The sequence below is a fragment of the Papio anubis genome, chromosome 4, assembly GCF_008728515.1.
Source record: "Papio anubis isolate 15944 chromosome 4, Panubis1.0, whole genome shotgun sequence".
Taxonomy (NCBI): domain Eukaryota; kingdom Metazoa; phylum Chordata; class Mammalia; order Primates; family Cercopithecidae; genus Papio; species Papio anubis.
This window is the reverse complement of record NC_044979.1, coordinates 41677129-41692217: the sequence shown is the minus strand read 5'-3', so window position 1 is coordinate 41692217 and position 15089 is coordinate 41677129. Positions and strand designations below refer to the sequence as shown.

Genomic DNA, 15089 nt, shown 5'->3' with positions numbered 1-15089 from the left:
CTAATTGAATCATTGAACTCCCAGGCGGCACATCTTTTTGAGATTCTTGTATATCAATCCCTTTTATTTCTTCAGTAAAATTTTTCCCTTTAGTTGGAAGGGGACCTCAGATTGGCTTTCTGGAGGTGGGGCAAAAACACCTTATACTGCCTGGAATCAACAATAACAAAAATTTAAGGGCAGAATCCTGTATGTCTATTGTTTTCTTTGCATCATATCATAAACAAGTAAACTGATAAATTAATCACGTAATGGTACAGTAAGAACACATCACAATCCACAAACAGGTTATGAAGAAGAAATGGACTGCTTTTTAAATTTGTTTTCCGTTTTTGTTTGTTTGGTTGGTTCATGCTTCCAAGAACATCTGTGAAGGCCAAACATGTTGGATTATAGGAGCTTCAAGTGTACCTGGTAGAAATGATATCAATTTGTTACTTGACCAAGAAAAGGGATTCTTGGTACTTCATAATATTAAAGGATAACAGGGAGTAAATAGGTTAATGGTTTTCAAATTATTTCAGCAAGGATCTATCAAGTCCTTATTATGCTGAAGTACTAACTTTTAGGTGCTTTAGATTCAGAGATAAATATAACCTATTCTCTGTCACCAAGAAGTTTTCAGTCTAGTGGAAAAAACAAAAATACAAAAATAAGGCGAAGCGAGATGAATCAGTGCTCAGTGAGTCTGTTTGAAATAAGCTGTGGGGAGTGCAGAGAAAGAAAGCCTTTGAGAGCAAGCTTGTGCCCCTTTCATCTCAACCCCTTTGTACTAAGGTAGTCATTGGGAACATCTGTGGTCAGTGAGTGACTCGATCTGTAAGATCCTACTACGATATAGTGTTCTCATTTGTGAGATGATTTGGGATTTATATATCTACTTGCTGCCACCTTTGAAAAAAATTTAGATTCATAGATATGAGAACTGACCCTGCATTGAAACTACATCTTGGTTGTTTTGGGAGATGAACAAAAGGATATCAGATCAAAAAGGTTATCATGGAAAACTGTTCTATCCTGTCTAAAGTTTTGCAACATAAGTTTTCCGAGGCCCATCTGATTGACAGTTTTACTCATAATTACAGACATTTCTTCCAAGATTATTGAATTAAAGTTTGGCTGTTATGAACCACTTATGACTGTTGAAAATTCAAGAGTCATTCTCCCTAAGATGACCTTTTCTTTCAGCAGCATCATTCCAATAACGGGTCCTTAAGGAGTCAGAAGAGGTGTGGTTTTCCTTGTTTTTTCTACTTTCCTTCAACCTTGTTTCAGTTTTTACTTTATTTTTTTTTTCATCCTGCCCCACAATTTCATTCCACTGCTGTTTCAAATAGACATTGAGATTAGAGGACCAATACAATTTCAAACACTCTGCTGGAACTCTGTAAGCAAAGATAAATGCAGTACACATGTTGAGAAATAACAAGTTTCTGATTCCCTGTTAGAACGTACAACACTCATCAATGTTGGCTTCTGGGAGCTAAATTGGATGTAAATGTTTGCAAGTTGAAGGAAGCTAATATCAAGAGATTTGAGATTTTAGTACATTAATTTAGGATTTTATTCAGCAAACACTGAGCACCAGCTATATTTCAGACATTGTTTTTTGTTGTGGGTGCAAAGTGATGAAGCAGCCTAGCTTTTACTCCTAAATCACACCATGTACGTAGGACAGGGAAATAAGAGAACAGACAGTTGCTGTAAAGTATAAAGATTGCGATGCACTTTAGCCCAAGATGGAAGGGGCACCGCAGGCAGCAAGGAGGAGCGAGGGGAGCCTTCCCCTTGGGGGTGGTGTCTGAACTGGACAGGAAAGGTGCTTGAGGCAAGGAGAGCATATTGAAAGGTGCAGAGGCGCAACTGGCATGACTTATTTGGAGAATTGTCTGTATCCCTTAGAGCAGAGGGATGAGGAGGGATGCAGTGAAGGGAAGAAGATGACTTGGGTGAGTTAGCCGGGGATGTGGGATGGTAGAGGGACTGGATTAAAATCCAAGCTTGCATTTTATTTTATGGGCCCTCTGGAGGCAGTTTCAGAAAAGGCTTCAGTCCAGCCCTGAGTGAAGTGGGTGGCACAGTACATTCACACCGTGCCCCTTTTGAGTGGAGGTACTCGAGAGATCACAGTGGGAAAGCACTCAGGTGTGGAAGAGTGGAGTGCCACTGCAGCAGGCTGGTGAGGTGATCTCCCACACTACAGTGGAACACATTCTGTCCTGGAGGGAGACATTTGTGAGGTTTTCTGAGCATTGGTGTAAAAGAGTTAGAATTTGGTTTTTCTTTCTTAAGCAACAAGTAGGAATCCTAGTGCAGAAACTTTTGTCTCCTGGGTGGGAAAACTTACTTGAAACTATAACCACTTCATTTCATTGGCTCTCGGGTAATCTCTTTACAGGACATTGAGCCCTATGTAAAACCACCATCACCCACAGACAATCTTTCAAGGGAGCGTAACTAAGGGTGAAGAGCCTGTCAGGACCCATGTCACCCATCAGTGCCCACCTACTTCTGCTGAGTTGTAACAATGACATGAGGAAAAAAAATGCGGAAGAGGGGAACAGGTGGCATGTCCAGCTGTACTTTCTGTAAAGGCTGTGAATTTGAAGATAGGAGAGGACATGATGTGAATGCCTGTATAAATCTCACTTGCTAAAGCAAACCATCTGAAAAATTCCTGCCTTGTTGATACTTCAGTTACTATTAAAATAGACAAAGCATGAGAATAATACCATGGATTTAATTCTTACCAAAAAGGAAGAAGCTTAAGAGAAGGAGACCATATTATCCTGTAGCTCTAGTTTAAAAAAAAAAAAAAAAGGAATATTAGGCACAGGTGTACCTTGAATCTGAAACAAACAAAAGTAACAAAAAGCAAAAGCCATGCTCTTTGTTGTTGTTGTTTTGAGACGGGGTATAGCTCTGTCGCCTAGGCTGGAGTGCAGTGGCATGATCACAGCTCACTGCAGTCTCAACTTCCCACGCTCAAGTGATCCTCCCACCTCAGCCTCCCAAGTAGCTGGGACTACAGGTGTGAACCACCACACCTGGCCAATTTTTTCTAGAGGTGAGATCTCACTATGTCGCCTAGGTTGGTCTTGAATTCCTGGGCTCAAGTGATCCTCTTGCCTTGGCCTCCCAAAGTGCTGGGATTACAGGTGTGAGCCACCACACCCAGCCTTTTATTTGTTTATTTTAACGCAGAGGAAAGATAAATATGAACCCACAAACAGAATTTCAATTAATATAACTTTGTGCTGAGACTATTTGGCATAGGAGATACAGAGAGTTTTTTTTAAACTGGAAAATGGTTCGTGAAGGATGGAAGACTAAAAGTGGAAATTGCAGTTACTCCCAATGGATAAAAGGGTAAGGAAACATAAATGATTAAAGTGTATGAAAAGATCAGAATGACAAATAGCTAAATAAGTATATACAAGTCAGGTATAAACTTGTAAGCAGGTTTTCAGGGTGGCTAAAGACCAGAGGAAGCAAAAGTCTCACACATTACAGGATTTAATGTGTGACTCTGTTGTCCAAACAAAACAGTGAAGAATGACAGGGAAAGTAAAAGCAAGTATCACACTAACGATATGGAATAGTGACAAGGACGTGGTCAGTTCTGCCACTCATTTGTTGGGTGGCTCTTAAGAAAATCATTTAACTTTGCTGGGTCCATATTTCTCACCTATAAAAGAAAAAGATTTTGGGAGGTTGATCTTGGCAGTCCTGTACTGTTGTTCAGTTTTTTGTCTGTATCTTGTGGTAGTACTGTTTTGAGCAGAAAATATTGTATTAATACATTGCTGACGTAAAATTATTCATTCCTATTTTATACTTCCCTTTAGTACTTTCTACTTTTTAAAAGAATGTGTCAAATAAGTCAATCCCAACCAAACTGTAGAAATGATTATGTGGCTTTTGACCACAAGAAAAAAGGAGGTAATTGGGGATCTAACATGGATTTATTAAGACAGTTGTGTCAAATAAACACTGATGAGATAGTGGATGTGAAAATATTGGTAGTCTATACAATAGTATTTAACTGTTTATCTTATTAGTGTAAATGACCCTTTTCCTTCGTGTTTCTGAAATAGGAGAACACCATAAATGGGTTTACATCTTTATTTAAACAAAACATTTGGTAATATTTTAAATGCTGTCCTTTCAGGTACCATGGAGCAATATGGATATAATACCTAATTAATAAGTGGTTGCAGACATATCATTGCAGACTGTTGCAAATTGAGGGTGATCTCTAGAATCCTATTCCTAGATTCTGTGGTTGGTATTGCCATGGGCAGTATTTCTAAAAATCAGATCTTGGAAACTACATAGCACAGTTTAAAATCACGTGCTCAGGTTTGTTCTCGATTTGTGATATTGGCATATTTCTTAACCATTCTATGCTTCATTTACCCCACCTATAAAGCAGGGATAACAGTCCTACCTCATAGGACTGCTCTGAGAATTAAATAGGATAATGTATATAACTGATTAACACCAGTGCCTGGCAGTTAGCCTTTGGTAAGTGTTAGCAGTCATTTTGATGATGATAATGATCATATGGGGAAGAAGATTTGGAGGAAGCACAACTGTGTGTGGTAGCTTGAATCAGAAAAATGACTAATAGGTTGGAATGATGGGCTGAGGCTGAAATTATTAAGATTTAATGGCTCAGATTTAATTTTAAGATTTGAAATGTAATGGAGTCAGATGTGAAATCCTGCCTATAGGTTTTTTTTTTGTTGTTGTTGTTGTTGTTGTTGTTGTTGTTGTTTTAATGTTCATGGCTTACATAAAAGGGAGAAAAGACCTGACTTTGGCTGAAGTCTGTTTGAATAGAATTGCAGGGGCGAGGGTGGGGGTGTTGTTGACCACGCAATCAAAGAACAGACAAAGAGTCCCAGCTGCTCAACACCAGGGCGTTCTAGCTTGGTATTCAGAGACGTGGAGCGGCGCAGCTCCTCAGATGGCACGTTTCCCCGAGCTCTCTACTGCTCAGTTTGGGGGATTTAGAGGATTGTTTTCATTTCTAATTCTCATATTTTGAAATCACCTGTGGCCAGGTAACAAAAATAGATGAGAAGTTCTGAAGAATATGTCAGGTAAGGAACTGGAGGTATTTATCCTAGAGAAAATTGCTATAGAAGAGATATTTTAACCATCTTAATGCTTGAAAGATTGACGAACAATGATCAGATTCTGTTTTCTTATGGAAGGTGTAAGTGATTTTTAGATAAGGATTTGTAGAGAGAATGGAGTGGGGCAGAATGATAAAAGGCAAGTAAAATGTTATGGAGGTCAGATTGGTAAGATAAGACATCTTCAGGTGACCACAAGATTTCAGGTTTTATTTTGTTTTGTTTTGTTTTGTTTTAATTTTTATTGGCTGGGTGCGGTGGCTCAGGCCTGTAATCCCAGCATTTTGGGAGGCCAAGGTGGGCGGATCACTTGAGGTCAGGAGTTCGAGACCAGCTTGGCCAACATGGTGAAACCCTGTCTCTACTAAAAATACAAAAATTAGTCAGGCGTGGTCATGTGCACCTATAGTTCCAGCTACTTGGGAGGCTGAGGCACAAGAATTGCTTGAACCCGGGAAGTGGAGGTTGTAGTGAGGGAGATTGTGCTACTGCACTCCAGCCTGGGTGACAGAGTGAGACTCTGTCTCAAAAAAAAAAAAAAAAATATATATATATATATATATATATATGTATATAATTGAGGCATAAATTACATATAATTACATGTACAACTCTTAAGTACAGAGGGATGATTTTTCACTTATATATATACCCATATGACTGTTACCCAGAATGAAACGGAACTTTCTGAAATCTCAGAAGGTTGCCTCATACTCCCTTCCAGCCAATAACTGCCCTCCAGCCCAGCAGTAACCACTTTCCTTACTTTTATCACAACATATTAGTTTTGCAAACTTCACACAATCACTTTGGAACACTGTCTAACAGTTTCCAGTAAAGTTAAACAGACATCTATCTTCAGATCCAGCAATCCTATTTTTAGTTACATATCCCTGAGAAATGAGTTTTGTTAAGCTTACACAAAAATGATCACAGCAGCTTTTTTCATAACACTCCGAAGTGGGAAAACAATTCAAATGTCCTTTAGCAAGAGAATAGATAAACATGTGGTGTATCCACACAATGAAATATTACTTAGCAATGAAAAAGAATGAATGACTGATCCATGTTTTGAGATTCAACATGGATGAATCTCAAAAACAGCATGCTAAGTGAAAGGAACCAGACAAAAATGAGTACAAAAATGAGTCTGATTCCATTTGTGTGAAGTTCAGGATTACAACTTTTAATGAAAGACTTTCATGACAATTTGATTTTGCATGCCTGAGATGTTTGGGGAAATTTCTTCTCCTTTCAGAAAAACATTTCTACAAAACATAAGATGGCAAAGAGGTGGAAGAAAAATTAATACTGGCAGTTCAGCTTTGCCTAAGTGAGAAACATTTACTTAGCATTCCTTGTTTCTGCAGTGAGTAGTGGAATTATGTGATACCTCATTATTTCCTTTCCTTTTGTTTGCTCTTTGGATTCTAATTCGTAAGAGGTAATAATGTAGCTAAATGCCACTTACAAAAGTCAGAAGGCCACTGCAGAGTCAGTGTGTTCATACAAAATCAAACTGACTTAGAATTATTTTGAGTTGCTTACTCAAAGTAAAATTTCTGAATAAATTACAGGCAATATTGGAAAGTGGATGATTTGTTCTTATTGCCACCATTTCAATCACTACTGGTAGCCACTCTATTCATCTTATCATTTTATCCATTTCCGTAGTGATAAAAGCATGAAGTCATAGCAGGCAGACAGAACAGTACAGAACAGATTAGTGATCACCGGGGGACATGTATGAGGAAGGACAGGGAGAGTACAAATATAAAGGGGTAGCACCAGGGAGTTCCTCTGTGGTAATGGAACAGTTCTGTATTTTGGTGTGGTTACATGAATCTAGTTATGGGATGAAATTGGATAGACATGCACACTTGATTGTATATAAAAAATGGTGAAAATGAACAAGGTCTGTAGTGTACCCAATAGCACTCTAGCAATGTCAATTTCTTGTTTTTTGATATTATACTACAGTTATATAAAATACCACCATTGGGAGAAGCTGAGTGAAACATTTACAGGACTCTGTGTATATTTTTATAAATTTCTGGAAACCTATAATTATGTCAAAATATTAAGTTTAAAAATTATAGGCAGCAATAACCAAGCTTCCCCCTTTTTTGTGGGGTGAGGTGGGAATGAAAGAGGAGGTGCTCATGGGGCAGGCAGCCTAAATAATTTCTCCTAGAGGAGAGTATATATGGTTCTTGTTAATGGTGAGCCAAACATCAGTTCCTGCCACTGGTTTAGATGTTAGGCAGTTATTAGATTAAAATATGGCTAATAAGGTAACTGTACCATAGCGGGCACACTGTAAATAGAACACACTAACTTTCACAAGAGTATGTGAAAGTTACATCTGATAGCTCTCCGGGCTGACAGCACCTCATGTGATAAATTCTACGTTTGTCTATGCTGTCGGTATCTGGCTCCACCAATGTATTTGCCCATGAACTTGCTTCAGGCAATTTATAGAACAGAATTCTTCCCTCTAGCATCATTATCTGCTAAAAAAAAACCAAAAAACAAAAAAACCCCAAAAAAACAGTTTTTGCATGTACATGACAGAAAACTTTGGAAATACAGATAAACAGTGGGAAAAATTGCCTATAATCTTGCCATGCAGAAATAAACACCACCAATGAAGTAGTCCTCCCTTATCCTTAGGGCATATGTTCTAAAACCTCCAGTGAATGCCTGAAACCATGGAGAATACTGAACCCTGTATACACAATATTTTTTCATGTACATATATGCTTATGATAAAATTTAATTTATAAATTAGGCACAGTAAGCTGGATGTGGTGGCTCGCGCCTGTAATCCCAGCAATTTGGGAGGCCAAGGTGGGTGGATCACGAGGTTGGAGTTCGAGACCAGCCTGACCAACATGGTGAAACCCCGTCTCTACTAAAAATACAAAAATCAGCCGGGCGTGGTGGTGCGTGCCTGTAATCTCAGCCACTCAGGAGGCTGAGGCAGGAGAATTGCTTGAACCCAGGAGACAGAGATTGCAGTGAGCCGAGATCATGCCATTATACTCCAGCCTGGGTAACAGAGCGAGACTTTGTCTCAAAAAAAAAATAAATAAAATAATAAATAAATAATAAATAAATAAATTAGGCACAGTAAGAGATTAACAATAACTAATAAATAGAACACTTATAACAATATGTCATAGAAGTTATGTGAATGTGGCCCCTCCTTCATGTCATTCTACTTACTACGTACTGTGGTCATAACTTTTGCAGTTTTGAGGTACAACAGTGAAACTAACAAATTTCTTTTCCTTTTTCACGATTCACATGATTCATTCCTGCTGTAGATCTTAGCAGCCTCGGTGTATGATTTTTTTCTTTTTTTATTAAGTTGAGAAGTTTCACCTTTTCGTTTAATGGAAGCACCTTACATCTTCTCTTTGGCCTATCCAAATTGCCAGCATCACTATTCTTGCACTTTGCGGCCATTATGCAATAAAATAAGGGTTACTTGAACACAAGCACAGTGATAACTATGACAGCACTGTGATAACTATGATAATGCATGTGGCCACAAAGTAACTGATGGGCAGTAGCATCTACATTGTGGATGTGCTGGACGAAGGGATGATTCACATCCTAGGTTGGATGGAGCAGGACAGTAACAAGATCCCATCACACTACTCAGAATGGCATGCTGTTTAAAACTTATGAAGTATTCGTTTCTGGAATTTTCCAGTTAATATCTTCAGACTGCAGTTGACTGTGGACAACTGAAACCACAGAAAGTGAAACGACTGATAAAGGGAGTCTACAATATTTGGTGCATATTATTCCAATCTTTTTCTTTGTGTATATAAATGCTTTTAAAGATGAATATTAAAGCATACTTTTTATAAACTTATTAATGTGTGCACAATACATTTCCCCCAGATCATTCAGTACCTTTCCACCACCACCATGATTTAATGACTGCATGGAATTGTACCCTGTGAATGTACTTACAGCGTGTTAACCAGTCTATAATTGGACATTGGGCCATTTCCAGTATTCCATTAGAAACAATGTTGTGATGAACAATCTTTGTGCACATTAATGATTATTTCCTAGGATAAAGTCTTAGAAGTGGAATTGCTGGGTAGGCAAAACGTAAGAGCTTTCCATTTATATTGCCTAAGTGCTCTGCAGAAAAATATGCATCACTTTCAAAAATGAAAATTGTAAACCAAAACCTATCTGAACAACAAGACGCTCTATGTGAAGGGAAATTTAGGATCAGTTTCTTTAGAGTGATTCATCCCTCCCTAGAGACAAATTGCTATTACCAAATAGATGTAATGTTTTTACAGAAAAAAGAATAACATTGAAAATATCTAAATAAACAAGCTATGCAAGAATATTTTGGTATTTTCTATTTTTCTTAGTGGGAACAAAATAACTCACTAGCATAAAAAGATAAATAGAATGAAATGCCACCAATGGGGAATGGGGTATTTTCATAGAGCTACATTTCCCTGTTTCCTCATTTGATATTGATTAAAATATTTTTTTGGTTATTTTTAAGCATTTTTCTTGTGCACATATACTACTTAATAAAGGAGGAGGAGCAAACATTTTAAAAATGGAGAAAATGTACTGTAGTCATCATATGTTGCTGAATGCTGTTGCATTTTTCTAGTTGTGAATGTCCTGTCTATGCTAGTGGGAATGGGGGTCAGGATTCTAGATTAAAGATTACCTTTGATTAGGCATCTCTAGTCATTTGCTGGAATGCCTCAATTGTATCTCTTTCTGTATTTCTCTCTGGGTGAAAGTGTTCATTTGATTGATTAGGTAACCATCAAACACAACTTGATCTTTCTTGTTGAGCAGCTAAGTCCTTAAAAAGAGGCTCCTTCTCATGCTGCCACCTTCAAATAATTATGATCATTGTTTTCGGAAACAAGGCTTGGGTAACTTTAAAATCAAAAGTCTGAACTTTTAAGTAGGCCATGTATCATCTAGTTTTTTTAAATTAGCTTCAAATAACAATCAATGAGTATACCCAAAAAACAGGATATTTCATTCTTATATTGATTCCCCACACTGGAAAGCTGTTAAATGTTTAGATGCTGGAAAAGCAACAAGACTAATCCATGAGTGTCTGGCATTTTTTTCTTCCTAATTGTAAGCGCACCATTTTATATAGTATGTATGTGGTGGTGACATTTTGCTTGAAAATAGTTTATGAGATTAAGGGTACAAAGACTTCTTTTCCTTTCAATTCTGTGCTGATATTTTCTATGATTGTGTTTTATCAATGTCATTGACATTCCCCTCAAAGAGAAGTTCCTTAGGAATCTCCTTGGAATTGGCATTAAATACTCTTTATTGAAAGAGAGATTGGTTTTCTTTTATGAAATTGTTTTCTTCTGCCTCTGTCTATTGGCTAATTATGGGACTTCCCTTTTTCATTTCTACTTTAATGTAATCCTTTCTAAGTTGAAAATAGCCTTGCAAAGAAACTTGCAGGGCATTCCAGGTGCAAAGAGTTCCTGTAACCTAGAATGAATTTTGCAGCATCTGGGAATGGCATATTTTTACCTGTTCTGAATTAAAGTATTTCTGTGTTATAGTGTAAATTTGGTTGCAAGTATTAAATACTAACTCCTATTCTGGAAAGAATGCAATCATACTTTAAGAACATGTTTTTCACCCAAAGGAATGCCCTCTTTGAGTTTATCTATTCTCACTTGTACCCTGTGCTTTCACTTTCCTGTAAACTCATTATCTGAACCCCACTCCCACCCTGGCCTTTCTGTACTTTTTGTAAAATTGAAAGGAACTGTTTTTCCTGGTGACGAGTGAGTCTTCATATGAAAGGAGATTTATGATAGGTTGGCATGAGCAAAAATTGTGTAGTTTCCTAAATATTTCATACATATACTGTTTAAAAGTTATATATGTTTATTTATATATTAGATATATATGTATATCTCCTTGACTTTGACTTTTACATTTTTAACAAGCACTATTAAAAATTGAATGTAAACTTGAAATTTAATGCAAAAGAAATGTAGTTTAAATCTGACCACTAAAGAATCATTCATTTGGCTATGTCTTTTTTTAATCTAGATTTTTTTCTTCAATTAGTATTTCATACACCTGTCGAGAAATTTTGATAAGTGACAAAGACACTTTCACATCAAGGATATTCATGTGATATCTAAATTTATATATTTATAGCTATAATCTGCTTCAACTCAACATACAAAAATTCATATTTTAAAATGGAAGGTGATTGCTTAAGAGTCAGCCTGGTGGACATGAATTATTCATAAAAATACAACCTACCCTTAGTTTCACATACTGTGTTGATACAGTAAGGAATAGCTGAAATTCTTGTGTAACATATGTATTAAAATATTCTTCATTTATCGTTATTACACTTAAATGTGATTAAAATGCTAGTGTATTGAAAATTATTGCTCTTTGTTACCTACAAACTTATGTGTTCCTACTTTCTTTTTCTCCAACAGATATAAGCTTACCAAAGTCAGCAACAATATGCTACACAGCTGCTTTGCTCAAAGCAAGAGCTGTCTCTGACAAGTAAGTGAATAATAGCTTGCGCGGTACTAATGCCTGACCGGAATTGAGATGTGTTGCCTCTGAGGGCTTTCTCTGGAAGTTTCTCTTAGTCTATGAGACCCCTGCTTATAAGCATGCATTTTCCAAAACCTGCTGTTCTTTTCTTTCACTATTAGAAGGAGGGAATATGTATCTTCAGGTAATGTAAGGGTGTGTAAAGGTATCCTAAAGCAAGATTTATTTGAAATTCCATACTTCTGAGATGACTTTTTTGGTGTGAGACAGTAGATACCAAAACACCTGCTTGGGACTTACACAGAATGCCATCCTTCTATTCGTTTCCTGCACATTCCTCTCCCTTCAGCAGTCCATAAATGGGCAGTGTCATACACATGTGGAATGTGGCAGACGGGATGGTCATCTCTCATTCTTTGCCTCATCAACTCCAAATTAGCCCCCACTGGTCTGTTAACTTTGAGTTGCCATCTCAATGGGACGTTTGCCTATTTTGTTCAGGCAGGTGACTATGGCATATGGACTTTTCATAAGCATCCAAGGATGCCTGTCAGGTGAAAGAGCCTAGATGGCTTAACTGGTTTTGAGTCCATAAACTCTTACACTTCCCCGATATAATCCCTCTGTAGCATCAAAAGCAGAGAATAGGAAACCAGCCTCTGCTGTATCAGACAGGTTTGCTATTAAGTGTGTGTACACTTCAAGACCAAAGTAATTTTCTTTCATTCTTTTTTATCCTGTAGATCGCCAGTACCTACTGCAACATCTTTTCTCCCTACACAGCGACTCCAGCTTGGGAGGGCAGGGCCAGGGTTGTCACAGCTTCCCCTGTGGTGTCTGCCTGCCAAGCACAGCTCTGGAGTTAGCCCTGGGTGTGAGGTGAGAAAGAGATTGCATGGTCTGGTTTTTTTCATTCACTCGGGCAGGTGTCTCGCCCGCAGTTTGGGCATGCACACGCCCCCTGCCGGAATGGCCCCAAGCAGGCTCGCCTGCTGCTGACGCTGCAATGATTTAACCTCCATCGCAGCACTGACATTGGGTGGGAGGCCTCCTTTCAAATCCTTCCCAGCTCTGTTTTTAACCAAGTGCACTCTTCTGTAACCTAGTTTTCTCTTTTTCCTACACTGTCTGCCCTTGTCAGTCCTACCTCTTCCCCCGACCTGAGCAGGTACCTCGTAGAAGACTTAGATTAGCTATTTAGACAGAGACTTGACAGCCGAATTTAACTCCTGCCATGACTAGATGCAAGCACGCTTTCTGCTTCTGCTGGGGTTTTTGCTGGCCTCGGTCCTCGGGGTCACTCAGAGGTTCCATGCAGTAGAAGTTTGGAGAGCTCATGTCATTGGCTCGTTGTGGTTTTATGGGCCCTTGATGTGTAGATGCTTTGGGGTTGATGCCCAAGCAGTGGTCCCAACTGGATGGTTTTTGTCTTTCTGCTTTTCAGATTCTCTCCTGAGGCTGCATCTCGGCGGGGGCTGAGCACAGCAGAGATGAATGCAGTAGAAGCCATTCATAGAGCTGTGGAATTCAATCCTCATGTGCCAAAAGTGAGTCTGTGGAATCCCCACAGGAACTCGTTATGATAGCAGAGAAAGCATTCATTGACCACGGTGTTGTATCTCGACTACACCGGTTATAAAAAATGAATTGCAACCAACAAATGTTGAGGCCCTGTATAGTGTATGGGCATTAGCCTCATTTTAAGCAAAAGCTACACTCAAGAGGCTTTGGGGCAGATTTCCAGACTTCACTTAATAAGGGTAAATCGATAGACCTCGCTGAGGCAGGCCAGGAAGCCTGAAATTGGCAAAAAGTAGATATCCCGGGAGTGTTGACGCATTTGATAGGAATTTCACACCAGTTATGGTCTCACAAAGACCAAAATCAGGAAATAAATGTTGTGAATAAAACTGGTAAAAAAAAAAAAAAAATACTGACTAATGTGGCATTCCATGTCTCTATAAATAAATGATAGTAATCAGTATTGGCAAGAAAATAGTAGAGAAAACTTCAAAATATGAAAAAGTATTTTGCTTTGTACCATTTTAATAACTATATGTAGTAGAAAATATTTGTTTTAGTTATTAACCACATGGTTGACCAATTTATAAATACCCAATATTTCCAATTTTTTTTCTGAAATTGATTTTAAGGGAGTCAAATTGGAGCAGAGGATATTTCTGTAATCTTTTATTCAGGAGATGAATGTGTATTTATTATTTACCTATATTTAACTCCCTGCTCTTTTAGTATCTACATGCTGTATTACATAATTATCATCTTCTCTGAGGGAGAAAAAAAAAAGTAGCTGAGAGCCACTTTCAGTCCCGCTATTAAGTACATTTTGACCTCTAAGAAACTTCGTGTGGTTCACCTCAGGTATGACAAGCCATATCTTCCTTGGCAAAATGTCTGATGAAGACTTACTGGTGAAAAATGACAAAGGAAGGCTGTTTGACTTGTTGTAGCACTATAGCAAAAGGGTGGGAGGTATGAGTGAGAGAGAGAGAGATGATTTATGGAGTTAACTACTTTATTTTGTTGATATCCAGAGTGACAGAGATAAGTGATCTAATATCATTCCTGGGATTTTAGTCAAGTCTGGGTCATTGTTTTCACTTAGCAGGAGATTGAAGAGTGGTTCACTATGCCACATTTGCATAAGGATGTATTTATTCATTAGGCCTAATGGGTAATGACCAACCTAGTATTTGTAGATTTATGTATTGTCCATATGGTGCTATAACTATATCTCCTTATATAATATTTTTCACCTAAGCTAAAAAGATTTATTCCACTTTGACTAAAATTTAAAACTAATCGTGAAAATATTATCCTGAATTACAGTAAACTGAGGTCATCTATTAATACTCATTGAATGCCATTCTCTACAGAGCTATTCAGTAAGCATAAATAAGGCTCTTTTAAAAGTAGTATTGAGCAATAAGTTCTGGATTCTGAGGCAAAAAGTCATGTTCCACTTCTGGTTCTGTCATTTATCAGCCATTGGACATTGGGCTTAGCATTTCTCAGCTCAAAGTTGTCCCTCATCTTTAAATGAAGATAGGATAGAAGCCCTGCCTATCTTCTGGTAAAGATCAAGTGAGATTATATATTTGAAGTTCTTTGAAAATACTTGAGCACCATTTATTTGTAAATTATTAAGATTTTTGATAATTTTAATATCAAAAATTTTGATAATTACTGATAATTATTAAGAATTTTGATAATGATTGGGGGCTTCTCATATCTAGGAACCAGATCTTTTACTGTGATCCTAACTAGAGCCTTGCCATCCTGGGGCACAAGACAGAAAATCAGTACAGTACTTGTTGGTTAGATATTTTGATGGAAGTAGTCATCTAATGCTATAAAACT

At 37.8% G+C, this 15089-nt stretch overlaps 1 protein-coding gene across 19 annotated transcripts in view; it reads left to right on the top strand.

Moving 5' to 3' along the window:
* ST7 (suppression of tumorigenicity 7) overlaps nucleotides 1–15089 on the top strand; it is a 277971-nt gene that overhangs the window by 225879 nt on the left and 37003 nt on the right. For all 19 annotated transcript variants that reach the window (XM_009203733.3, XM_009203731.4, XM_009203735.4 and 16 more), the window contains 2 exon segments: nucleotides 11645–11717; nucleotides 13156–13258. In XM_009203733.3, coding sequence (XP_009201997.1) covers nucleotides 11645–11717; nucleotides 13156–13258 — 176 coding nt within the window.